Source organism: Equus przewalskii, chromosome X (genome assembly GCF_037783145.1).
Source record: "Equus przewalskii isolate Varuska chromosome X, EquPr2, whole genome shotgun sequence".
Classification (NCBI taxonomy): domain Eukaryota; kingdom Metazoa; phylum Chordata; class Mammalia; order Perissodactyla; family Equidae; genus Equus; species Equus przewalskii.
In genome coordinates this window covers 61,559,067-61,585,353 of record NC_091863.1, presented here as the reverse complement: position 1 = coordinate 61,585,353, position 26,287 = coordinate 61,559,067, and the positions used below count along the sequence as shown (strand labels likewise).

Here is a 26,287-nt window from a genome sequence, read left to right as displayed (position 1 = left end):
CCACACATGACAGGAGTTGTCATGTTCACTGTCAGCGACTGAATAACTATACACCAATAATAACTTTGATAAGTTCAGTAACCCTTTTAAGTAATTGTGTTTTGGGGAATTCATTTAAACTACAGTCAATTCTTGTTGCAAATAAAAACGTGGATCACCTGCAATGACTCAGAGCTCTTGGTCCCTGAGGGAATCACAGCTCAAAGGTGTACAGCTTTGGCAAAGATATACAATTTAAATAAATTGACTACAATAAAGATTTTTGAAGTGCCTACTAGGTGTCAGGCACTATGACAGGCCCAGATGATAACAGATAAGAGTCCCTACTTTCAAAAAGTTCAATACAGTGGGAAACCCTAACTGAAAATTATAAATACAATCTGTCAGCATGAAGAATGACAATTATACACGGAGGTAGTGATGTGGCCAAGAAAAGGTTCCTATGGATGACGTGTGAGCCAAGTCTTAAGTGAAGAATAGCACTTATGGGCTTTAGGAGAAGATGGAATTCCAGGCTGAATGAAAGCCCAAAGCAAAGCCACAGTGGTGATAAATAGCATCATATGGACTTGGAGACAAAGCTCTGGACTGTTGCTATAAAGTAATGCATAAAGTAAGCAATTGTAGAAAATAAGGCTAAAAGAGATAGGAAGAGGCCTAATATAAAGGACCTTATGTGACTATGTTAAGGAGCTTGAATCTTATGCTGCAAATTAAGGGGGACCATTAAAGGGCTTTAAGCTGAGGTGTGGCATCATCAGACTTCTGCTTTAGATAGGGCTTCCAGTAGATGGATTTGAAAGGGATAACAATACAGGTGAGGAAAGTATTTGTTGACTAAAAATGACTGACTGAATGAACGAAGTTGTAATAGTCCAGACAAGAGATGGTGAGAGTCTGAACTATAATTGTGATAGCAGGAGTAGAAAGGAGCAGATTCAAGAAATATTTCTATCAATTAGCAGGACCTAGTGACTAATTAAATGTGAAATATAAAGTAGAAAAAGTAAAAGATAAACCCTGGTTTAGGTAACTGGGAAAAACTAGTAACTCCAAATGAGGTTGAAAATACTGAATGAAGAGCTCTTTGGAGAGGAAAATAACAAGGTCAATTTTAGATATGTTGAAGAGCCTGTGAGACAGAGAGATCCAGCAGGAGTTAGATAATGGAGTGTAAAGCTCAAGTGAGAGAAACGTGGGCCAGACATATAGACTTGTGGGTCCTCACCATACAATTGAAGATAACAAAGTATAAATTAGTTCACCCAAGGAGAGAGTGTAAAATAAAAAAAAAAAAATCATAACAGAATTGTGGGAACACCTATGTTTAGAGGATAGAGAGAACAGGAATCCATGAAATACATAAAGTATAGTTAAATATGTACAATAGCCAATAAAAATGTTTAAGAGAACTACGAAGTAGAAAGTTTCAAAGAGAAAAATGCAATTAACATTGTGAAATGCAGACAGAGCATTGCTTTATTTGACCTCATCTGGGAACCTGCATATTGGGCAACCCAAACTTTTCACTGCTCTGTGCACATCAGCAAAAAAACAAAATAAAGAAAACACTGCAAGTATCGATGTGAGGTTAAAAATAGATTTTAGTGAGTAGACAAATTTGCAAGTACAGAATCCGTGAGTAAAGTAACAAGGATCTACTGTACCTGAAAGTCATCACTCTATTTCACTAAGGATAAATAGGATTATGTGCTATACCTAAACCAGGAATCTCAGGATGATAGCAGGTTTATGAAAAAAATTCTTTGCCTAGGACTTACACCCAGTTAATTAGTCCACACATAAAATGCCCAATGTCATATTTAAGGTCTTCTACAGAGGGCACAGACTACTAATACAGCCACTTAACAATATGTATATCAATTTAAAAAGATACCAGACAAGTTTTTTTCATTGTTCAATTATTTTAAAAGTCAGCACTGTAATTAAAAGTAGATAACTTGATTTTGTAAAATGAAATAAATCTTTGGTTATATATAGCATGCTCTCACAATATATACTCACTGCACTTACATTACAGCCAAGGGGAAAAAAACAGGAGGAACCAAACCATTTTTAATATATATACATATATAAATATATATATTTAAATACATATATATTTAAATATATTTAAATAAATATATATATACGTATTTGCCTCTATAGAATACGTCTCCTTTATGCTCCGTCACTCATTAAGTTAGTTAATGCTATTCAGTTATAGACCATAAGATTTCATTTTCAAATTATATTAGAATCTATGAAAACTAAATATAAAGTCTATATGTACTCTATGAAGACTACATATAGTTAAAATATAAGGCAATCTATTCCAGCCAGGAAATGGATTTCTTAAACTTAGACCACATGTTCTCCTTCAAAAGAAAAAAAAGGAAAGGAATTAAAAGCAGCATATCTGAGACCTACTTTGCTAGAGAGAACTGAAATTTAGTAACCTTAGTCATTTCTATGAAACCCTGTTGTAGAGTACACCTTCTTTCCTTGCTTTGCTTATACAATTAGTTTTCTCCTTCACCCTGAGGAGCAAAAGTGTGCACTCTAAGAGATGTGAATTTTTCCCTTTTTGGAAAAAACCGTTTAGTATTTTTATAATAAATGAGATAGAGGGAGTTTGATGTAACATAACAGCATGGGGGATGGAAGTCTCAGACGTCACAGTAAATGTCAAAAAATAAAGAGTTTAGTAGTTTATTCCTTTGCAATATCCAAGTAAAAAAATAAATATGAAAATACAAAATACAACTATAGGCTCTTTAATAACAAGCAGCTACTCCAAATATATGTTCAATCTAAAATTCGGAACTTGCCCTGTCTGCTGTTTGGGTATTTTCTTCTGTTAGGCCCTGTATAGTCAAGTCTCATTCACTTCTATTACTGGAAAAAAAGTCATTCACATACTGTTATATGATCCTTTGTATAGCATCCCCATCCCTTCCCCTGAACCTGCTGCCACACAGCTTGTCAAAACCAACAGGCTATTTTTGAGACAGTGCTTGTAATCAAAAACTTCGGTTGTTCAAATGGCTTTGGCTTTTTTTCTCTTAAAACCTTATTTATTTCTTCTCACATTTGTAAAGGAAAGGAACTTTGAGTTCAGTGCCATATCGCTTTCCCTTCCCATTTCCGCATACAACCCTCTTTCAATAGGTCACTCCTACTCCCAGAGATACCAAGGTGTAATTTCCCTCCCCGGCCTGCCCTTTATGGGCACCACTGTATATTTAGACCTTTTGTTTTTCCTCTCTGTACTGAAACTTACCTGTGCTCCATCTCCTCTAGATTTTGAAGCTTTTAGCCCTTAATAAACTAATTCATTTAAAAAGTTGCTGGCTATGGGGCCAGCCTGGTGATGCGGCAGTTAAGTTTGCAAGTTCCGATTGGGCGGCCTGGAGTTCGCTGGTTCAGATCCCGGGTGTGGACATGGTACTGCTTGTCAAGCCATGCTGTGGCAGGCGTCCCACATATAAAGTAGAGGAAGATGGACATAGATGTTAGCTCAGGGCCAGTCTTCCTCAGCAAAAAGAGGAGGATTGGCAGCAGATGTTAGCTCAGGGCTAATCTTCCACACACAAAAAAAGTTGCCGGCTATAATGTGTTCTCCCTTTTAGGGGATATTAAAACAGGATTACATAAGAATCACTAATATTAGGAATTTCTGGTGTATAAGAGGATAGTGACAAGATTTAGTGGGGTTAGCATCTTTTTAACAACAACCTTCAAACCATACTGTGTCTCATATAGGCAATATATCATAGTAAAAATAAAAAGACTAGATTAGAAGGTAGGTTATCTAGATTTTAATACTGACTCTAATATTGCGTGTGGGACTTGGCAAGTCACCTCACTACTTTAAACCTCAGTTTCCTCCTCTGTAAAATTAAAGGGTTGGACTAGATCATTAACAGCCTTAGCATCTCCAACTTTATATGATTCTATTCTACACAGACAGAAGGGCAGCTATATTGAGGACACTGAACAAAACTACTTTGCTTGACTTAGAATTACCTTCATTACAGTTTTAAATTTTGTTTCAATATGTACAGTTATCACTGAAGAGTTCTCTTGGTTCTTCCAACATACACGCCTTTATCATAAACATCCAGAGAAGCTGAGCTACTGCTCTATAACCTCTCTGAACACAGACTATCAACTATCACACACCATTCTTCTCCCATATGATGTAGAATTAACAATCTGCAATCCTGGTAACTTCTACAGACCACGAAGTGGAGTTGAACTTTATTCTGTACTTTAAGAAAAAAAATCAGTTTTGGAAGGTTTCTTGATTCTAAGAATTTACCCATTTCTTCTAGATTATCCAATTTGTTGGCGTATAACATTTTGTAGTGTTCTCTTATAATATTTTATATTTCTGAGGTGTCTGTTGTAATTTCTCCTCTTTCATTTCTAATTTTATTTATTTGAGGCTTCTCTCTTTTTTTCTTGGTGAGTCTAGCTAAAGGTTTGTCAATTTTGTCTATCTTTTCAAAGAACTAGCTCTTGGTTCCATTGAGTTTTTTCTATTTTTTAGTCTCTATTTCATTTATTTCTACTCTGATTTTTATTATTTCCTTCCTTCTATTGATTTGGGGCTTTGTTTGTTCTTCTTTTGCCAATTCCTTTAGATGTAGTGTTATATTGTTTATTTGGGATTTTTCTTGTTTGTTGAGGTAGGCCTATACTGCTATAAACCTCCCTCTTAGAACTGCTTTTGCTATACAGAGAATGTGAATAGACTAATCATTAGTAAGGAGATCGAAACACTACTCCAAAAGCTCCCCAAAAATGAAAGTCCAGGACTAGATGGCTTCCCTGGTGAATTCTACCAAACATTCAAAGAAGACTTAATACCTATCCTTCTCAAACTCTTGCAAAGAATTGAAAAGGAGGGAAAGCTTCCTAAATCATTCTACAAATCAACATTACCCTGATACCAAAACCAGACAAGGACAACACAAAAAAAGAAAATTACAGGCCAGTAATCACTGATGAACATCGATGCTAAAATCCTTAACAAAATACTAGCAAATCGAATACAACAATATATTAAAGAGATCATGCACAATGATCAAGTGGGATTTATTCCAGGGATGCAGGATGGTTCAACATCCACAAATCAATCAGCATGGCACACCACATTAACAAAATGAAGAATAAAAATCATATGATCATCTCAATAGATGCAGAGAAAGCATTTCACAAGATACAGCATCCATTTATGATAAAAACTCTGAATCAAATGGGTATAGAAGGAAAGTACCTCAACATAATAAAAACCATATATGACAAACCCACAGCTAATATCATTCTCAATGGAGAAAAACTGAAAGCTATCCCTCTAAGAACAGGAACCAGACAAGGATGCCCACTTTCACCACTCTTATTTAACATAATATTGGAAGTCTTAGGCAGAACAATCAGGCAAAAGAAATAAAAGGGATTCGAATTGGAAAGGAAGAAGTGAAACTGTCACTATTTGCAGATGACATGATTTTATATATAGAAAACCCTAAAGAATCCACAAAAAAACTTTTAGAAATAATAAATTAATACTGTCAAGTTGCAGGATATGAAATCAGCAGACAAAAATCAGTTGTGTTTCTATACACCAATAACAAAGTAGTGGAAAGAGTAATTAAGAATACAATCCCATTTACAATTGCAACAAAAGCCATAAAATATCTAGGAATAAACTTAACCAAAGGGGTGAAAGATCTGTAAACTGCAAACTATAAAACACTGTTGAAAGAAATTGAAGAAGACACAAAGAAATGGAAAAATACTCCGTGCAATGTCCATACTTCCTAAAGAAATCTACAGATTCAATGCAAGCCCTATCAGAGTTCCAACAATATTTTTCACAGAAATATAACAAAGAATCTGAAAATTATATGGAACAACAGAAGACCCCGAATAGCCAAAGGAATCTTGAGGAAAAAGAACAAACCTGGAGATATTACACTCCCTGATTTCAAAACACACTACAAGGCTATAGTAACCAAAACAGCATGGTACTGGTACAAAAACAGACATAGACATCAAGAGAACAGAATTGAGAGCCCAGAAATAAACCCGCATATCTATGGACAGCTAATTTTCAACAAGAGAGCCAAGAACATACAACGGAGAAAGGAAAGTCTCTTCAATAAATGGTGTTGGGAAAACTGGACAGCCACATGCAAAAGAATGAAACTAGACCACTGTCTTACACCATATACAAAAATGAACTCAAAATGGATTAAAGACTTGAATGTAAGACCTAGAACCATTAAACTTCTAGAAGAAAACACAGGCAGTACACTCTTCAACATTGGTCTTAGCAGCATATTTTCAAATACCATGTCTGACCAGGCAAGGGAAACAACAGAAAAAATAAACAAATGGGACTACATCAAACTAAAAGCTTCTGCACAGCAAAGGAAACCATCAACAAAATGAAAAGACAACCTAACAATTGGGAGAAGATATTTGCAAACTATATATCTGATAAGGGGTTAATATCCACAATATATAAAGAAGTCATACATCTCAATAACAAAAAAACTAACAACCCAATTTAAAAAATGGGCAAAAGATCTGAACAGACATTTCTCGAAAGAAGATATACAGATGGCCAACATACGCATGAAAAGATGTTCAACATCACTAACTATCAGGGAAATGCAAATCAAAACTACAATGAGATATCACTTCACTCCCGTCAGAATGGCTGTGATTAACAACACAGAAAATAAGTGTTGGAGAGGATGTGGAGAGAAGGGAACCCTCATACACTGCTGATGGGAGTGCAAACTGGTGCAGCCACTATGGAAAACAGTATGGAGATTCCTCAAAAAATTAAAAATAGATCTACCATATGATCCAGCTATTCCACTGCTGGGTATTTATCCAAAGAACATGAAAACATGAATGCATAAAGATATATGCACCCCTATGTTCATTGCAGCATTATTCACAAGAGCCAAGACTTGGAAGCAACCTAGGTGCCCATAAAGGGACGAATGACTAAAGAAGATGTGGTATATATATATATATATACCATGGAATACTACTCAGCCACAAGAAACAATAAAATCTGGCCATTTGTGACAACATGGATGGACCTTGAGGGCATTATGCTAAGTGAAATAAGCCAGAGGGAGAAAGTCAAATACCCTGCGATCTCACTCATAAGTAGAAGATAAAAACAACAAACACATACCAACAGAGATTGGACTGGTGGTTACCACAAGGGAAGAGGGGGAGGGAAGGGAGCAAAATGGGTGATTAGATACGTGTGTGGTGATGGATTGTAATTATTCTTTGGGTGGTGAATATGTTGTAATCTATACTGAAATGAAAATATATAATGATGTACACCTGAAATTTACACAATGTTATAAACCACTGTTACAGCAATAAAAAAGAATAAAAAATAAAAAAATAAAAGAATAAAGGGGAAAAAAAGAAAGAAAAAATATCATAAGTTACTGAAACCTATTTTATAGTTCTAGTTTATACCAAATCTGAAATTAATGTTGTTTATACCAAATTCCACGTTAAATCATAACCATTTAACCAGTCTGAACAGGAACCAATGCTATCAGTTTCTAAAATGAATGATTCAAACTATCAAAAAATTCTCCAATCTTCCTGAACCAAAATGCTATTTCTTTTGGTTCAAGGGCTAAATTGGGTTCTTTTTCACTCTCCTATTAGAACTGCATGGTAGTTGATCTCCCATTCTATAAGACAGTATTAGTTTAAAATTTATTTAAAGGAACAAATAAAGAACACATCTTTCAATACCAACAGCCTAAATTTTATTCACAATTTGTAAATTGTCTCATTATTTGTCTGCCCATTGAGTTCTTTAGTAATAATGAGATCTTACTGTAGTTCCATTGCTCTTGTGTTATATTAAGTTCAAAGTGAAAAAAAATAATGATGTAACTATGGGTAGTACAGTAAAACCTCTAATGATTTATGTTTGCTTATGTGTAAAATAGTGTAATGATGCCATAAATGTCAACCAATAAACAAGGGGCAACTGGTTTTTTAGCCTCATTCATCTGGTTCTGAAACCTGTAAAACTATTTTAATATCACATAACTCTGAATTTTCTTTTAAAGACTACCATCTTTAATCTCTTCTACTTAGGACAGAGTTAACTAGAAAAGTGTTGTTAAGATTTTCTCCTTAACATGCTTATTTGATTGGTAGTGTTTCCAGAGAGTGAATATGCACCATGGGATAAATAAGAAACACATTACTTAATTACATAAAAACTTGAGTTTCATAGTCTCCCAGTCTGGATTTAAAGTGGAGTTACTGACTAAGCAAACACAGGCATACCTCTGGAGTGGACATAGGTATTAATCCTTCCCCTGTGTCTTTGATCTTGTCATTCTACCTATCAGGAATTACTTTCCTTTTTCCCTTGGCCTCTCCTAATCTTTTAAGTCTGATGTCTTCCATGAAAGCTTGAACATTCTAGTCAACACTGATCTCTAGTCAACACATCTCTCTGATGTCGAGCCAGTGCTGCAAAGCTAATACTTAATGTTCTCTAATTGTTTAATATATGCTGGTTTGATTTCTACAACTGAGTTGTAACCTCCTTGAGGACAGGATTCATGTTTTACATTTATTTTCACCCAGAGTTGTGGACAAATAGAAGGTATCCAAAATTGTGCACTGATTTATTAATCAGATTTAACAAAGATATCCTCCAACTATTATGACATTAGTACAAAGACATTATAGGGAGAACCTTTCTCCAAAGAAAAATTCCCCAAGAGTAATTAAAACCATAGGTCTGATTCATGAAGAAGGGGAAACTATTGGTTGTAATAAAATGTGTGTATTCTCTGTGAGGTTTGTGATCTCAGTTTTTTCTATGATTACAAGCTCAAAGATAGATCTTTGTCTATTCCATTTCAGAGAGGGCTAGTATTTAAAAGTCCTTACTACATTTCTTTTTATCACTAAAATGCTTTGTATACAGTTAAAAAATAATAATAAAACAGGATTTGCTTCCTGTAACACTTAACTATGTGGTATTTTGACATGGTCTTATTTAGCCATTCACAATGAAAACTGTCTTTTGTGTTGGGTGGATACATTTTTCTTGAAAGGTATTCCAGCTAAAGGGCACTTTAATATATGATATTTAATAACTGAAAACTTGCAGGATCATCAGTTAACTAATTTATAATTATACCATTCATAAAGACATCGGAGTCACAAAATCAAGAACAACTTTGCTAGCACCAAAAGTGATTAATTTTTATCATTATCAGCCCAAAGACACCTAAAGTTCAAAACAGAGTATTTTCCACTGCTAAATGTGTTGGGAGTTGATTCAAGCTCACTTACTGTCTGGTATCAAAAGTATGTAATATGTCTAAACATAAAGAATCTGCTATTTGTATTAAACAGGCAGTTCTCAACTTCGGATATATTCACTTAAGGAGAAAGATGATTTTAACAGACATTTTTGGGAGTTGAAAATACACTAAGAGTCTTTCTTTTTTCTCTTTTCAGCCATTAATCTGTTCTAAATCTCACTCTTAACATTTGCATATTTCTCCCAATCACAGAAATGTAGCTGGACATGAAGATGGCTCTCTGAATGAAAGCAATAGCTCTAATTTAAAAATAATAAAACTTCATCAAGATTAAAAGTGTGCTAAAATTCAACTATATGCAAGGAAATCAGTTAGTTCCAGGGGTCAAAAGTCATATAAGCAACAAAATGACCTGGTCCTAAAGAAGATTATAAACTAACTGAAGAGATAAGGCACACGTATAAAAAGATAATTTATGTAGTAACCAAAGATGTTCACCAGGGTGTTTACCACAGTGGTTGTATCACTCTGACTTCTTGATACCAAATTTTTAAGTAGCATCTTTTCAGAAGTTGATAGGCTTATAGTAAATAGTAAGAAACATGGTATCAGAACATTTATACACTCATGCACCTGGCATGGTCCCACTTTGCGTAATTTAAGACTATTGGCTAAATCTTCATTTTAATTGCACTGCATCCTATGAATTCTAGTAGACTCTTCTGGGTCTAAAGTATAGAAATCTAGGTTGAGCTTGAGATTCCTTGGTCAAGCATGATTTCAAAATATCCAAAAGGCTTGTACTGAAGATGAATATGAGAATTAGTAAGAAAAAAAAATAGAAGAAAGGCTATTAAGAAAAGAGAAAGGAATACTAATAGAGAAATACTACTGGTTTCTAAAAAAGAAAGAAGAAATGTAAAAGAATGATATAATGAAGAATACGCTTGTCAAATATCTGTCCATAATCTTTTTTTCCTACATCTATCCAGAGTTGAAAAACTGTTTATTAAAACCATACTTTATTTATTAATGCAATTGTCAAAGGCAATTTTGAAGACAATCCTTTATACCCTTTTCATAAATACATCTTAAATGATAGGTTATCTTAAGGTTGAAATAAAAAATGAAAGGCTTAATTCACACCAACCTTTTAATTTTTGCGTAGTTTGGTCATCACCTAGTTGTGATTAAGCTTCAGCTTAGGATCTGACTTAGAAATGGGTTAGTTGAATTAAGTTGCCATAGAAATTCACTGTTTTGTTCTTAGGCAACTAAGAAACACAAGGTCTGGAATAATTTATGAAATAAAATTTTAAGCCTGTTTTGGCTGAATATGGAATTTGAGACTTGTTGTGGTCAAAGTGGTTATCTCAATTAAAAATTCAATGATAAAAAGTCTGATAAATATCATTGAATAAGTTGCTGTCAAGAGTGCATACAGGACTGGCTTCCCATAGTGCTACATTTTTTTCATAAATTCTTATTTTTTCTATACATTCTTGTCAAAATTTCTTTTAATTGATTGCCTCTTTTATTCTAGTTTTATAGTGGATCAAGTGATATATAAGTATATTCCCCTATATATCTTCATATGCATTACCCAATACCCATTTTAGGAAAAAGAATTATATACATGAAAATGTTAACTTTCAGTACATCTCAGCTACAATGAACCAACAACGGTCTTTAAAATTGTGAGGTTCAGAAAAGATGAAAGCATACGACAATCCTGCTAGACCATGGCTACAAATCAAATAGGCAACTAACCCAATATACTTACATTTTTATAGATTTTTGCCTGATACATTGATCTTGTCCTGTATATCGTTTTTCCTTCTAACTGAGTTAGAGTATAATAAAAGCCTTTCTGGAGTCAGACCCATAGTCCATCCAGCTCAGTACTCTGTTTCTGATAATGTCAGTTGTGTAGTGCTAAGCACACAGTAGGCAATCAATATTTCATTGAATTGGTCTTGAAATAAGCAGGAATGTCTGATTTCTAAGTCACCAATCCCAAGTAAAAGCCAGCTCTTTCACAAAATGCATGCAAATTTAACTCATTTTTTAATCTTCATTTTCAGTATATAAAATCTTTTAACATATAAAATAGTACCTCTTTTATTTATCTTAAAATAGCTATTTCTACCCTATTTCCCAATAATTTCCAGAATTATTTAGAGAACTCTTCCAGAATATATGTTAGAGAACTCTTGCAAATGCCTACTGTGAAACACAGTGAGTCACTGTGGCATTGTTTGCGACTGAAAAAAAAAGAAAGCAACTTATAAATGTCTATCAAGAAGGGAATGGACAAATAAAATGTGCCATATTTACATGATGGATTATTACATAAACAAATGTAAATACATGAACATGGGTAGATCTCAAAAACAATGCTGAGTAAAAAGTATGGAACCTTTAAGAAATTTTAAAAGAGCAAAAATTAATGAAATAGAAAGCAAACATCAATAGAAAAGACCAGTCAAGCTAAAAGCTGGTCCCTAGAAAACCAAAAATTTTTTTAAATGCCTGGTGAGACTGATCTAGAAAAAGTAAAAGAAGTAAAAAATGTATGGAACCTAGACATATACTAAGTGTAATATTTATGTAAATTTAAAAACATATACAAAATGTAGTATATTATCGATGAATGCATATTTATGTATAGAAAAGAACACATACTACTTCATGAAAGTAGTTACATCCAGCAGGGAGAGCAGAGAATAAGACTAGTGAGTGTGGTCAAAGGAGACTTCAACTTCATCTATTGTTTTAAAAAGGACTTGAAAAAAATATGACAAAATATGAACGGTTGTAAATTTTGGGGGGAGGTGGAAACATAGATGTTTAATATATTATTATTTACATTTTCAATATTTTAAAAATTTCTCATAAAATTTCTTATAAAACTACAAAGAGAATCATGTAATATTGGGAGAATGTGCAGCTAAACTTATTAAAAACAAAATACAATGGGGGGGGTGGCCCAGTGGTGCAGCAGTTAAGTGCGCACATTCTGCTTCAACAGCCTGGGGTTCACCGGTTCGGATCCTGGGTGCGCACATGGCACTGCGTGGCAAGCCAAGCTGTGGTAGGTGTCCCACATATCAAGTAGAGGAAGATGGGCATGGATGTTAGCTCAGGGCCAGTCTTCCTCAGCAAAAAGAGGAGGATTGGCAGCAGTTAGCTCAGAGCTAATCTTCCTCGAAAAAAAAAAAAAATACATTGAATACCTCCTTCTAACTTTAAGTAGGCTGAGTCATAGGAAGATTACCTACTCTTAATTACTCAACATCCTAGGAGCAAAATTCACATTTACTCTACCCATACAGTCCATGATTGTACAAACTGATTCAGTCAACATTTACTCATTCTTTCTATATAGAATATTAAACAGTCTATTCTGATCAAAGCCCCTAGCACTTGTTGTAACTGTCTTTCTCTGGCCCCTCTTCTCTTGACATTAATTCTTTCTCAAGAAATGGTCACTAGAAAAAACCTAATTTTTCCAAGCAACAAAGTAACATGCTTTTATACAAGTATGGTTCTCTCTTTTGTTTCAAATACCTCTCTGTTGATGATGTTTACCTCTTTTTTTTTTTTTTTTTTTTTTTTTAAGATTTTATTTTTTCCTTTTTCTCCCCAAAGCCCCCCTGGTACATACTTGTGTATTCTTCGTTGTGGGTTCTTCTAGTTGTGGCATGTGGGACGCTGCCTCAGCGTGGTCTGAGGAGCAGTGCCATGTCCGCGCCCAGGATTCGAACTAACGAAACACTGGGCCGCCTGCAGCGGAGCGCGCGAACTTAACCACTCGGCCACGGGGCCAGCCCCGATGTTTACCTCTTTTTTGAGGGTTTTTTTTTTGGTTGCAGAGGACATTACTTAGCTTCCATTTCTGAGAGCCTCTATTCTAAGTAGTCCAACATTCAGAATAATCTCATTTAATCCTTACAATAAACCTAAGAAATAAATACTATCTCTGTTTTTGCAAATGAGGAAATCGAAATACAAAGAGGTTAAATAACTTGTTCAAGATAATCAGCTATTAAGTATGGGAACCAGAAATTAAAACCTAGTTCTGAATGACTCCAAATGCCCTGCTCTTTCCACTGCCTCAAAAGTGAACAATTTTACAATGACTTCAAAAGCCCTTTCCTGGATCCTAACTTTACCAATTTTAGTACAGTGGTTCAAAATCTAGAGATGTTATTGTTGCTTTGCTCTTGCTATGTTATTCCCAAGAAAGAGCAAGCTGAAAAACCTTTTTGTTGCTATTGTTGTTGTGTCTGTTGGTTTGATACAAAGGCAGTGTTAGATGATGCTAGAGCTAGAGCAGTGCTTATTAACTGGGGGTGATTTTATTCTTTAGAGGGTATTTGGCAATCTCCAGAAACATTTTTGGTTGTCACAACTTGCGGGGGATGAGTACTGATATCTAGGGGATAGAAAAAAATTTACAAAGGCTAAGTGTTCTACCCAATTATCAGATAAAGTTCTAAAACCACGGGAATGGCTTTGACAGAATTTTGACTTGAGATTCCAGAATCGATCTAGGATAAAGAGTGGTATGAAAATAACAGTAAATAAAAGCAGTGTGGAACTAAGTGTATAGGTTCTGCGGCCAGTAAAATGGGATACAGGAGTACAGAACAGTAGTCTTAAGAGAGTGAGTGTTTTTTTGTTTGTTTTTTACCTTATCTTCACTTGCTCTTCTGAAAAGGGTCTCTTAGTTTTGCTTCTTCTTAACAGTTTTCTTCAAACAGCTCCTGGATTGTAGAATAATAGAGATAAAGAAAAGGTTTATTAAAAATGAGTTTCTCTATGAGCACTTACACCTATATTAAAGAATTCTGTATCACACAACTCTCAAAACTAATTGGAATCATCCCAAAGTGGGAAAGTATCTCTAATAATAGCAAATGCTTTATTCTTTCTCACCATATCACCCTTTAAGAATCAATCACCTCAGCTAATGATAAAAAAATATAATTTGAGTATTCAAGTTTTAAAAAGGTTTCCTGGCAAAGGAAAATTTTACAGTCTTGAACACTCTGTTAAAATCAAAGGTTTCTAAGGGGCCGGCCTGGTGGTGCAGTGGTTAAGTTCGCACGTTCTGCTCCTCGGAAGGCCAGGGTTCGCTGGTTTGGATCCGGGGTGCAGACATGGCACCACCTGGCAAAAGCCATGCTGAGGTAGGCATCCTACGTATAAAAGTAGAGGACGATAGGCAAGGATGTTAGCTCAGGGCCAGTCTTCCTCAACAAAAAGAGGAGGATTGGCAGTAGCTAGCTCAGGGCTAATCTTCCTCAAAAAAAACACAAAAATCAAAGGTTTCTAGAGAAATGTTCTTTCTGATAAATATATATTATAATCACCAAATGTCACCATTTATTAAAATAACAATGAAATATTAGAAACAATCACTTATAGAAATGGTAAATATGTGGATGCATTTTTCCTAACTATCCAAGACTATTTTTTTGTCTTTTGTTTTCTATTCACTTGAAATTTACATTCAGCTTCTCATCTTGTCTCCTTGCGTTCATCTCTCATTTCCTAATTATAAATCGGATAATTTTTCAGGTCACCTATGGCAGGCACTCAAACCCATTTCTCTTGTGTTTCTGCCTCATCTTCTATTTGCCTCAGTTAATAGAACTTCACTCCCTCTGTAGCTCTAATCTCATTCACTTGTCACTTGAAGAATTGTAGGCTAGGAAATTTTGCAAATCTAATCAAAAACGGTAGAATGAAACGAAACCAACAATATGTTCTTTGCCTGCCTAGGGAAAAAGTTTCTCCATTTTGAACAGGAAAAAACCCTCAGTTTACACCTCTCTAGGATTTCTAGGAAACTGAACCTTCTTATAGATACCAGCAAGACTGCCGGCCAGCTGGAAGAATTCTTCAATTTACTCTTATACTAAATTGGTGCCTGAGCTATAGAAAGCAAGACGCAGAAGTGGCTTTATTTATGATTCCTCCTTGCCAATCTGCTATCTGCATTCAAAAGTACTGGATTAGAAATCAGAGTCCTGAACTGAAGACAGACTCCATTTGCTCAAAGCTTGTTTGGGCAAAGCCTATAATTTCTCTGAGCTTCGATTTTTCCTTTATTTAATTGGTAAAAAGAGGATGATAATACCTGCCCAGGTTGCCTCATTTTACTGTAAATATCAAATGAAATGATATATAAAAAGCACTCTGTAAACCATGAAGTTCCAACCAAATTGAGCTATTTTAGGCAATATAAGATTTACATTACTCTATATTAGAATGTTCATTTCCATTAGACAAATTGAGGCAAAATACAGGCTTCTGGGCCCCCTCCAAACTTATTCTATCAGAATCTATAAAAGTGAGGACCTGCCATCCGTATTTTTAACAAGGGCACCAAAGTTTGAGAAATACTATATAATACTACACCATTCTCATTTCTGGTGTACTCCTTTCTTTCTATTTCAATGGAAGTCTAACTGTGATATACCATTTAATTTTATAACCATCTTGGAATTATTAGCTAAAAGATAAAAATGCACTGTCACAAAACAACCGAAATTAAATTTTAAAAGTTAAGTGATTTCGATTTCAACTGCATTGTCTTATAATTGTTTTTAACTTTAAAAATCAAAGCTTGTTCTTTGTAACATGGTGGATTGCAAAATATTTAGAGAACTAAGAATGATTAATCATAAAAATAACTCAGTTTCCTGGGGGAATTATTATAATTTAGCACATTAGCTTTATTCATGTCAAATTTTAACATATTCAATAGCTGCTGAGTTAACTTGGGATACTGTATTGGTTCTTTACATCTCAATTATCCCAGTGAAAATTCACAGATCTTTTAAAACACATCTTTCTAAGTAAATATAGGTGAAATTTATGATATCTGAGTTTATCAATATTTGACTGATGTTGCTTGAGTTAAACCTTCATATTTAGAGTTAACTAAGTCTCAAAAGAATAACTTGGGAGGTCCCATGCCTATCATCTTCATTATAGTCTTGTTCTAAGGGTGAAAGGAGAAAAAGATAGTTGCCTATTTAGGTGAAACAGGGTAGGAGGTATTCCTAATTTTGACCGAGTGGAATACACAAAGCCAGGATTCAAGATAAGCCCCCAAAATAAGAAATATGAATAAATACAACAAACAATGAATGACTAATTGTGCCTAGGCTAAGAGAGTAAAATTATATTTTTAAAGATTACATATGGGTTTAAAAAGGTTAACCTTAATCATCACTATGATAAAATAAGCATTTCCAGATTTCATTCTAACATATTTAGCAGACCAAAATAAGTTATTGATTATAACTGTTTAATAAGAGCATGTGTTAATCTAACACTAATATATTCCTAGAGGCTATATTAGCCTGGAAACAATCCAAATATCCATCATGAGAACAGATGAATAAATTACAAAATATTCATACAGTGGAATACTCTGCAGCAGTGAAAATAAATGAACTATGGTTATACGCAATAACACAAAAAAGCGAACATTATGATGAGTTACAAAAGCAAGTCAAAGAAGAAAAGCACTGTGATTTCATTTACACAAAGTTCAAAAACATGCAACACAAATATTATTTAAGGATACAAATACTATGGCAAAACTATAAAGAATAACAGGGAAATTATATATAAATTCGAGACAGCAGTTGCTTCTAAAGAGGGAAGGAAAGGAATGTGCTTAGGAAAGGGGTATGCAAGGGAATTTAAAGGGAATGGTAATTTTCTTTCGTTAAATTGGGTGAAAGGCCACAGGTGCTTGCTGCATTGCTTTTGTTTATTCTATACTCACGTTTTACAAATATTGTTTTATAGGTATTCAATATTTAATAAAAACAACTAAAATTTGATGTCTTTCCTTTCTATACTCTCTCTGTAATAAAACAAAGTTTATGATTTTAACAGATTTCAATTCCTTGCTTTTAAGAGCAGTTATAACTGAATATACATATACTTTAAATAGTTCTATACTGTGCTTAAGATAAAAAAATAAAGTAACTTTAAGAAATAAGGTATACAAGAAAAAATATGAGAGCAATTTTTAGAGTCAAAATTAGTTCAGAATTCATAAGAATAAACTTTTTAATCTTCTAAATCGTTAGTAAATCAAGGATATATGCTATTTTTAATTTCTTTTTTATACTTAAGATGGGCATCAACAACAAATTTCCTAACTGAACAAATATCTTCATATCTCAATTTTACTAAAAACCTGATCCTATCCTAAGGGTCCCTTTCTTAAGAACTTCTACAATATGCAAAAACACTTTAAAAACACTTTTTAAAACAGGCTTATTCTTAGAGATTACCTACAAATAACTAAAAGATCTTGACATAAAACTAGGAAATGCTTAAACTTTATCGTTCTGCTCTACATGTGGATTTATTGAACGAGCTGTGTTAATACCTATTAAGCACCTAGGGAAGAACTTCTTTAAAAATATTTTTTACCTTTATACCAAAAAAAAAGTTCGCAGTGAAATACAATTGTTTATCTAGCATGGAAAGTGATGAAATGATATCTGCCCAGTTTTGTCCATCTCTATAAAAGTAAATCTTGCATCTCAAATATATAGAGTAAGATCAAAAAATAAAAATAATCTTTATACAGTTTCATCTATGGAAGTGTACTTTCCCAGATTGTACTTTCCCAGAACCTTATATTCGAAAAGGTTTGTTTCTCCGCACGGAGGGTTTATCGGTTTATCCTTAGGTAACAGTCTGAAGCCTACCAATCATCGTCAACACAAAAGAGTAAAACAACAGCTTTTAGAAGCATTTTGGTTCAATATGAAACGATCCTAAAGATAAAAAGAAGCTTAGCCAATTATATACTCCTCATTTTCCTCACATACTGAAATTTTAAAGAGAAAAACATTAACGCCGAACTTATAAAATTCCTCAGTAAAATCATTCCTGTTTTTCCCGAAAAGATCTCTTAGCCCTTCCTTAGAATTTCCAAGAGTTTTGAATTTAAATGCAGCGACACTCACGCCAGGGATCTCCTTCCTTCCCAGAAATCGAGAGATGGCGCCTAATAAATTACCATTGGCTATTTTAACACTCACATACAGAACGCCAACCAGTATGCAGTATTTCGATTAACCTCCCCGCCCATTATAGAAAGATGTCGTAGTAATTTTCATATTTTACACCATCTATCATAAAAAATAACTTATTTATTACGATTATATATTGCACAGCAACTTCGCCCCTTGAACCTAGCCTTCCTTTTTTTGTCCTCCCCTTCCAACTAAAACTTTAAGGATCATGAGCCTTTTTAAAATTTGAGCTGAACCTCACAACTCAAAATTACCAACCCCGCTAATCCCTTACGCCCTTAGTTCATACGATTATAGGTTTTTTTAAACAAAGTACTTTAAAAGCCCTATACCTTTTTCCTTCATCCGTAAGACACAAGCTCTGAGAGGAGAAGTGAGGGGCCAAGGATAGAGTGAAATCTGAGGGAAGAGGTGGGGCGGAAGGTTAAAAAGAGTTCAGAGGACGACAAAGGAGAGAAAACCAGGTTAGCTGGGTGAGAAAAACCGTTAGGCATTGGGTTAGACTAGGGTGCACGCGGAGGACACAAGGGGGAGGAGCGTAACCTCTTGCCCTCAAACCCCTCAACGCCCCCCAGCGACTGCAGCCCACCCCAACCGCCTCTCAAAGCGGCAGCCATTTTGGCGTTGCCCCAGCCCCGCCCCTTGGGCGCAGAGGCTCCACCCCCCGGCGGGCCGTGTGCAGAAACAGGAAGTGGGATTGCACACCTAGGAGCCGGGCGGGCTGCGGCTCGAGACTAGGGCGGTGCTCTGAGCACCTTCCCAGGAAAGCCGTGCTGCCACTTCTGGCTGGTGCCTCCCGAGAAAAGTCGTGGGACCATGTCGAATATGGAGAGTATCCTTTCCGGTCTGAAAAGCTGCTGCTAGGGCTAAGGGAAGTGGGAAAGAGCAGGGGCTGGGGCCCTGGGAGGCGCCGGGTGGTGGTGGTGACCTTTTAAATTTAGTTGTGGAGGGGTGAGGGCACTGACGCCGATTGGTAGGCGCCGGCAGCTTGTTTTGTTTTGTTGTTGTTTTTCTGGTGGCCGCCGCCATCCTAGAATCGGGACGTGAGACTGCTTTGGCAAGAGTCAGAGGAGTCGCGGGACTGGTTTGAGCAAGATTCTTGAGCGCGAACCTTCCCTCATTGAGATCTACTGTCACCTGTCATTTCAGTGAATTTTTCCTGTTCTTAGAAACAGAGAGGGAGTGGTTCGGAAACAGAGCCGGCAGGAGTTTGCCAGAGGTTTGGGGCGGAGGTATAGGTTTTGAATGCAATAGCTTTTGTGGAACTTCTTACTTTTTCTGAATGGAGGTGACTGGTAATGAGGTAAAGTGCTTAATACCAGCCCTCCAAACTAAGGTGAGTGTTTGCTTGTTAGTAATCTGATTTAGCACACGAGGAAACTTATAGTTCTCTAAAGCTTTAAAACTTCGTCAGTTGCACCTGTGTTCCCACTTAAGCAATGAGTTTGGGGTTAGGAACCAAGCTGTGGGAAGCCCTGAATTGAAGAAGGATGAAATTGTTTTTCACAACTGAAATACCGTCACAGGATTTCCATATCGCTGTAATTCCTCCTTCCAGGAGTTAGGATTATAAAAAGTAGAGTAGCTTGGTATGTTGCCATTGAATAAAACTTGGCACAATGACAACATGTAAGTAATAGTAATTGATTGATAGCTCATGTCGGCTCTTTTGCCTTCATTAGTTTGTAAATCTGAAACATGGAAAGACATTTGGTGAGAGGATTAAATTATGCAAGCCATACTGATAATATTGATACATATCCTGTGCTGAGCTGGCCAAGATAAACCAAGAATAAAATGTGAACGCTTGAGGAGGTGCAAATTAGGTCACTTCTTGAACAGAGTGGATGACTAAAAGGCCCAGTTATCACTATGGTTTAAAGGATATAATTTATGGAAGTGTAGTTGTGTTAGATGATTTTTTTTTAAAGCAGCATCATAAAGGAAAGAGCACTGGACTGTGAGTCAGAAGATCCATTTCTAATCCCAGTTCTGCCTCTTAAGAGACATGTGAATTAGGACAACTCATATAGCCTCTGTCATGCAGTATTTACTCATCTGTAAACATACTGACCTGCCAACCTTATAAAGCTGTCGTGAAGATAAAATAAAATGGAAGGGCTTACTAAATTATAAAGTTTTGAACATGCTGTTAAGTATTCAGAAATTTTAGTACAAATTGCTTTCTTTCCCCAGAATTTTTCAGAATTTGAAGTAATAGCTCTAAAATTGCTTTTGTTTCCTATTCTAGTAGTGCAGGTTATTTTTGCTCTACCTAAGCCTACCCTATGTGATTTTCAACATCAAAATAATTGGCTACTAATTTCCTTTCACTGAAAAGTATGTGTGCCTGACTATAATTAAAATTAATGGTACTGTTAACAATAGTGTAATACCTAACAAAAATGAACTGTTAACTACCCTTCAGTCTATCAGAGGAAGTAAGGAGGTTTAATTTAATTCATACCATTTGCCGGTGATCCCTTCTTCTGATTTCTTTTAGTAGAATCCAGACCTTTTCCTTGGAATATAGAGGAGGAAAATGACATATAGCTTGAGACCTGTCATACATTAAAAAAAAAACTTGAACTGAAATTTGACTAACATTTATTTGTCACCTATATAAAATGCAAAAATCTCATTGTTGCAGTATTTAAGAAGACTAAATTTGCCAACACAGTTGAATTAGCATGGCAGTTATGACTTCTGTCTTTGGACAGTTAAAACACACTGAATTTATCATGGTGGTTTAGATCAAATCTCAGTTCAAAGAACTCGATGGAATGACCAAATTTATTTGTTGTAACATGTTCATGTAGGTGTTTACAAGTACAGAATTAATAGTATTATATGTGCAGTATTAACACAGTATGTTTCAGGAGTAGTGTTTGATTAACTATGGGAGTGAAACAATAGAGAAATAATTAAGGGATACTTCTCTATTCCATGCTCTTTTTTGTTTTTTTGCTTCTCTATGTTTCTACCCTTCTTCTGGCATTCTGTTGGTTGTGGACTTAGTTCAAGCATGCTTCATTTCCATGAAGCTTTCTATGTCATCTTCCTAATCTCCTAACCCACCATCCTCAACAAACCTAGAAACCTGAGAGGACCAGTTCCCACCAGTTCCTACTGTGTGCCCCTTTCCTCATTTGTTTTCGACACCATTTTAGCCTTTTTTCTCACTATTGTAATCATATGTTTACTTATCTCTCTTTTACATTAGACTGTGAATTCCTTGAGGGCGAGGTCTTGATCTTTCATCTTTGAATCTTAATGTGCTTGCACAGCACTCAGCCCATAGTGGACTTGTACAAAATGGGCAAATGACCTTCTGTTAAGAATTAATTATTAACGTATATTGAGTCTGAGTCCCTTCTATGGGCTGAGCAATGCACCCAGGCTGTCGATAGAGAGGGTTACAACACCCATTCCCAACTTCGAGCAACTTTTGATCTAACTGAGCCAGGACACAAGTGAGTGAGGATAAATACATAGCAGTACAAGGTAGCACACACTGAGATGAATGCTAGAGCAGCGATTCTTGATCCCCTGTGTGAACTTATTAAACTCCTTGAAATTGTATGCAAAATTTTGTATGTTAGTATGTGCCTTTTCCTGGGGAAAATGTCTATAGCTGACACCTGTTTCTCCAAGGGATTCTAACTTGAAAAAGGTGGAAAAGTACAGTTGTGCACTGCGTTATGATATTTCAGTCCACAGCAGACCGCATATACAATGGTGATCTCGTAAGATTAGTACCATATAGCCTAGGTGTGTAGTAGGCCATACCATCTAGGTTTGTGCAGGTACTGTAGGACAGGAAGGAATTTTTCTTTACCGTTCTAGGTTCTTCTGGCTGGTCGAAGAATTAAATTGACAAGAGACAGATTAACAGGAGAAAAATAAAAGTTTAATAACGTGCATACATGGGAGAAACCCAGGAAAACCAAGTAACTGCCAAAATGGCTGAAGCCCTCACTTAAATACCATCCTCAGCTAAAGATAAAAGAAGATTTTGGGCATGGGGAGAGTCAGGGACTTCAAAGGGAAGGAAGACAATTCACAAGTAGATGAAAAGAAGCAAATATTTGGAAAACAAGTGTTTGGCCACATAGAAATAGAAGAACACAGAGGGGAGCCCAACAAACAAGCCTTTATAGGTTCCTCCCTGTCTACCACCTAGTTCATGTTAGACAGGTTTTTTATCTGAGTTCTGTTAGGCGGGGAAGCGGGCGTGGGGGGGGGGGCGTCGTTAATCAAGAAAAACTTTCCAGTCTTTTGTTCCTTAAAACTAATCAGCCTAAAATCATCCATGTTAAAGAGACACATTTTAGGATGTTTAGGATGGCAAATTTTGTTCACCTTCAGTACACTCTGTGATATTCTCACAATGGCAAAATTGCCCAATTCCACATTTCTCAAAACGTATCCCCATTGTTAAACGATGCATGACTGTAATGAAGTAGATAATAGGTACTGTTGACATTCTGAGAGTAGACAAAGGGATGTTGTGAACTGAACTGGTTTCGTTACTTCCTTTTGTAGTCGCTCAGACAGATGAGACTGTTATAGGCAAAGATTGCCAGCTACCTTAAAAAAGTCTACACCCTTATGAATGGCTTGATGTCCTAAAGCAGAACTAATTACATATCAGAGTCTGAGGTTTTGCTAGTATTGACAAATGCATTGTGATTTTTTTTTTGACCAACATTAATAATATTTCAAATTTTCTTTTTAAATATCTTTACCTGACCTTAGTCTTGTAATTTATGGCCTGGCTAGCTGGTAGAATATGGTGTCTTACAAGAAGTATTGAGTGTAAAGATTACTTACAGTTCATCATTTGATGCCATTTGAGGACCAAGCCTGAGCCATTCACTATGAAAGTTAAAATGCAAAGAGGAAAATAGGATTTGAGCTTGATTTGAGTTCCTTCTTGTTCTTTTATTCAGCAATTAATCCTCAGTTATCCATCTCTAGGCTTTAGTTTTCATGTCTGTAACATGAAGGAAGTTGACAAGTGATTTCTAAGGTTCCTTTCAATTCTGATGATTTCCCTGTATTTCTGGGATGCCAGACTCTACCTCCCAGAAATATGCAAGGGATCATCAAGACGCTGCCAGCTGAAAAGGGGAAAGTTGGATGCATAATGCCATTTCTTCTCATCAAATGTATGAGTAAACAATCTATAGTATTGGTACCACTGCTTTATTCTGTGGCAGGCAGATGCTAGTGAACATTTTTATTTCCTTCCTCTAACCTCTATTTTCAACTTCTACTTCTCTGTGCCCAAAAGGTTGCATAATCCTACTGTTGTCACTTGGAATCAAATAGCTTTCTGCCCTACTGTGTTTGGGTAACTTTCACTTAGTGTTGCTCCACCTACTTCAGAGAGGCAGTCAGAACATGAGATTTCTACTATGAAATTCTACTAGTAAGCTAATAACAATTTTCCTTGAGGAAGCAGATTGAAATCTTAAAACAAGGCTTCCTTCTGTATCCATAATGAATATGTTGAGCCCTGATGCTTATGTATTTAAATTTCAAAGCAATAATCTATTAAGACATAGTCTTTTGCCTGTCAGCACTGTAATTGCAAATAAATTAAATCACAGAATGTTTTAAAGAGACAATGGGACTTTTTATTCCTTGACTAACCATATTGCCCAATTAAGATAGGTGACTTAGCAAAGTCATGAGATGGTAATGACAATTTATTGAGCACCTACTATGTGCCAAACTTTGTGGTGGGGATTCTGTATATGTTATCTCAGACCCTCAAGACAACACTGGAAGACAGGTGGTAGTATCCTAATTTTGTAGAAGAGGAAATTAGAGCTAAGAAAGCCACAGAGCTTGTAATTATAGGGTAAAAGATCTGGGCTTGGCTCCAAAGTCTCCGTTGTGTTCACTTTTCCACAGTGCCTCCAGAACTTACAGCGCAATTCACTTATGTTTGATGGAGTCCTAGGGTTGTGCAGAGCTACTTTTTCTATATATTGGCATTCCGCTTGAGGTTTTGCTTCAAAGAGAGTTTGAAAAACCATGAATCTACACAATCACCTTTGGGAAAGCCTGAAGATTGTCTTGAAGACAACTCTGGTTCATAGATATTTCATATTAAAAGGTACATCTGTATGATGTAATGTTTTAAATGTTTAGAAAATTTTAATTTTGTAGAATTGGAAGATGGGATATTAATACTTTCTGAAAATTAGAAATGATTGGATATTCAGATGATTCATTGATTTCCTTATTTATCAATCCCAAGGGCCAAATGAGTTATTTTTTTCTGTGTGTGCTTTTGTGTGGATTTTGGCAGGAGGAGGGAAACCTGTTGTCGTTAATGGAGATCTTTGAGACCAGTTTCTCAGTCAGTGTTACTGTTTTTGTTAGCCAGCAAGCTAGCATTGTGGTGTGTGTGAAACCTCATGGGGATTAAGAGGAAGATGGTAGGGAGAGGAAGAAGGGTATACTAGGCAAAGGAACTGTGTGTAAAGACAGCCAGATAACTTGCGGAGGCCAACATCCCTGAAGCAGAAGGTGCTGGAGCCTGCGATTACCCAGCACCTAGTCTAGGGACTTATGCATCATTCTGTACGTGTTAATAAATATTACTGTTCAGTCTTTCTAAACTTTCAGTCCAGGAAACATGAAGTATTTCAGTCATTTCCTTTTCAGGGGGCAAAGAAAAACAAATGCCTTCTTAATGACAGCCACTTAGCAAAATTCAATTTATGATCAGTCAGTGAAGGAGATTATTCTGCCAGTGTTATTTTTCCAAATAGAAAAATACTCCAGGGATTTATAGCCAAGTAAAGTATCTAAAATATTGCACAATATATCAATTCTATTCCGTAGCTCAATTTAGTAGTTGAATTGATGTCGTTTTCCACAACAACAATCAATTTCCCCACTTCAATATAGAGGACATTCACTTATTGTAGCATACACAGAGTGTGATGATTTGAATAGCAGACAACTGAATTTAAGAATTTCTTACTCTAGTCGTAGAAAGTACCCAAGAGTTAGAGGCAAGGTTTTAGACCCAAGGATGTTTTGATTTCTGGCCTAGAACAAAAGATTCATCATCAGAGAAACACTAGTGTTACAGGTTGCCTGGGCTAAATAGACACGTGAATATATTTGATGGCGGTAGTCTAAGATAGGTAGTCATCTGTGGATTCATCTGCTTATACTTATTTGTACTAAACTGTTGGTGGTCTTGTCTGTCTGCTATATTCTAGTTTAAGGTTGAGGTTAGGGAATTCATCTCCTTATTTCTGAACTTTTAGAGCTGTTTAGAATAGGACCTGGTAAAAATTCGTATGGCCTTAATGTACATCTAGCCTCATGATAGGTAAGATTTCTTAAATTGAAAAGAACTTGTAGAGTGTGTGTGTGCACGTGCATTTTCTGCTTCTATGGGACTGAATTGTTAACTCTGAATTTATTAAAACAAGTGTAATAATAGGGTTGTAGTTGTCAGAACTGCTAGTGATTATGATTTAGTCAATATTCTCATGCTTTATTTCACTCATTGTTGCATTGTATTAAGTGTTTTTCATAGTTAAAGTATTCCTCCTGGAGACTAAAAGTAAATTATTTTTTAAATTATATGAGTTACTTTAAAATTTAGTTTATAAGTACTCAAGAGTATAAAGTTTCAGACCGTTTTCTAAGCCCCATGTACTTTCAAAGAGAAAATACTACTGACATGAACTTAAAAATAAATAATTTTTTTATGCAGGAAAATAACTGTTTACATAGAGCTCCTTTCCAAAAAGAAATATTTTAAAAAATGCCTTATTCCTCATTCTTAGGTACTTTTATACTTTAAGGTGTGAGCATTTT

At 35.6% G+C, this 26,287-nt stretch overlaps 2 protein-coding genes across 2 annotated transcripts in view; one reads left to right on the top strand and one right to left on the bottom strand.

The window, feature by feature from the left end:
• The window catches only part of TENT5D (terminal nucleotidyltransferase 5D), a 62,159-nt gene extending 43,095 nt beyond the window's left edge, over nucleotides 1-19,064 (bottom strand). Inside the window, exons 1-2 of the mRNA XM_070606200.1 lie at nucleotides 18,766-19,064; nucleotides 14,050-14,122 (exon numbers count right to left, since the gene is read on the bottom strand). The gene's annotated coding sequence lies outside the window, so the exon portion shown is untranslated. The remainder of the gene's footprint in view (nucleotides 1-14,049; nucleotides 14,123-18,765) is intronic.
• Nucleotides 19,060-26,287, top strand: part of LOC103539998 (charged multivesicular body protein 1B2) — a 43,996-nt gene continuing 36,768 nt past the window's right edge. Inside the window, exon 1 of the mRNA XM_008506496.2 lies at nucleotides 19,060-19,265. Coding sequence (XP_008504718.1) covers nucleotides 19,250-19,265 — 16 coding nt within the window. The 5' untranslated portion in view covers nucleotides 19,060-19,249. The remainder of the gene's footprint in view (nucleotides 19,266-26,287) is intronic.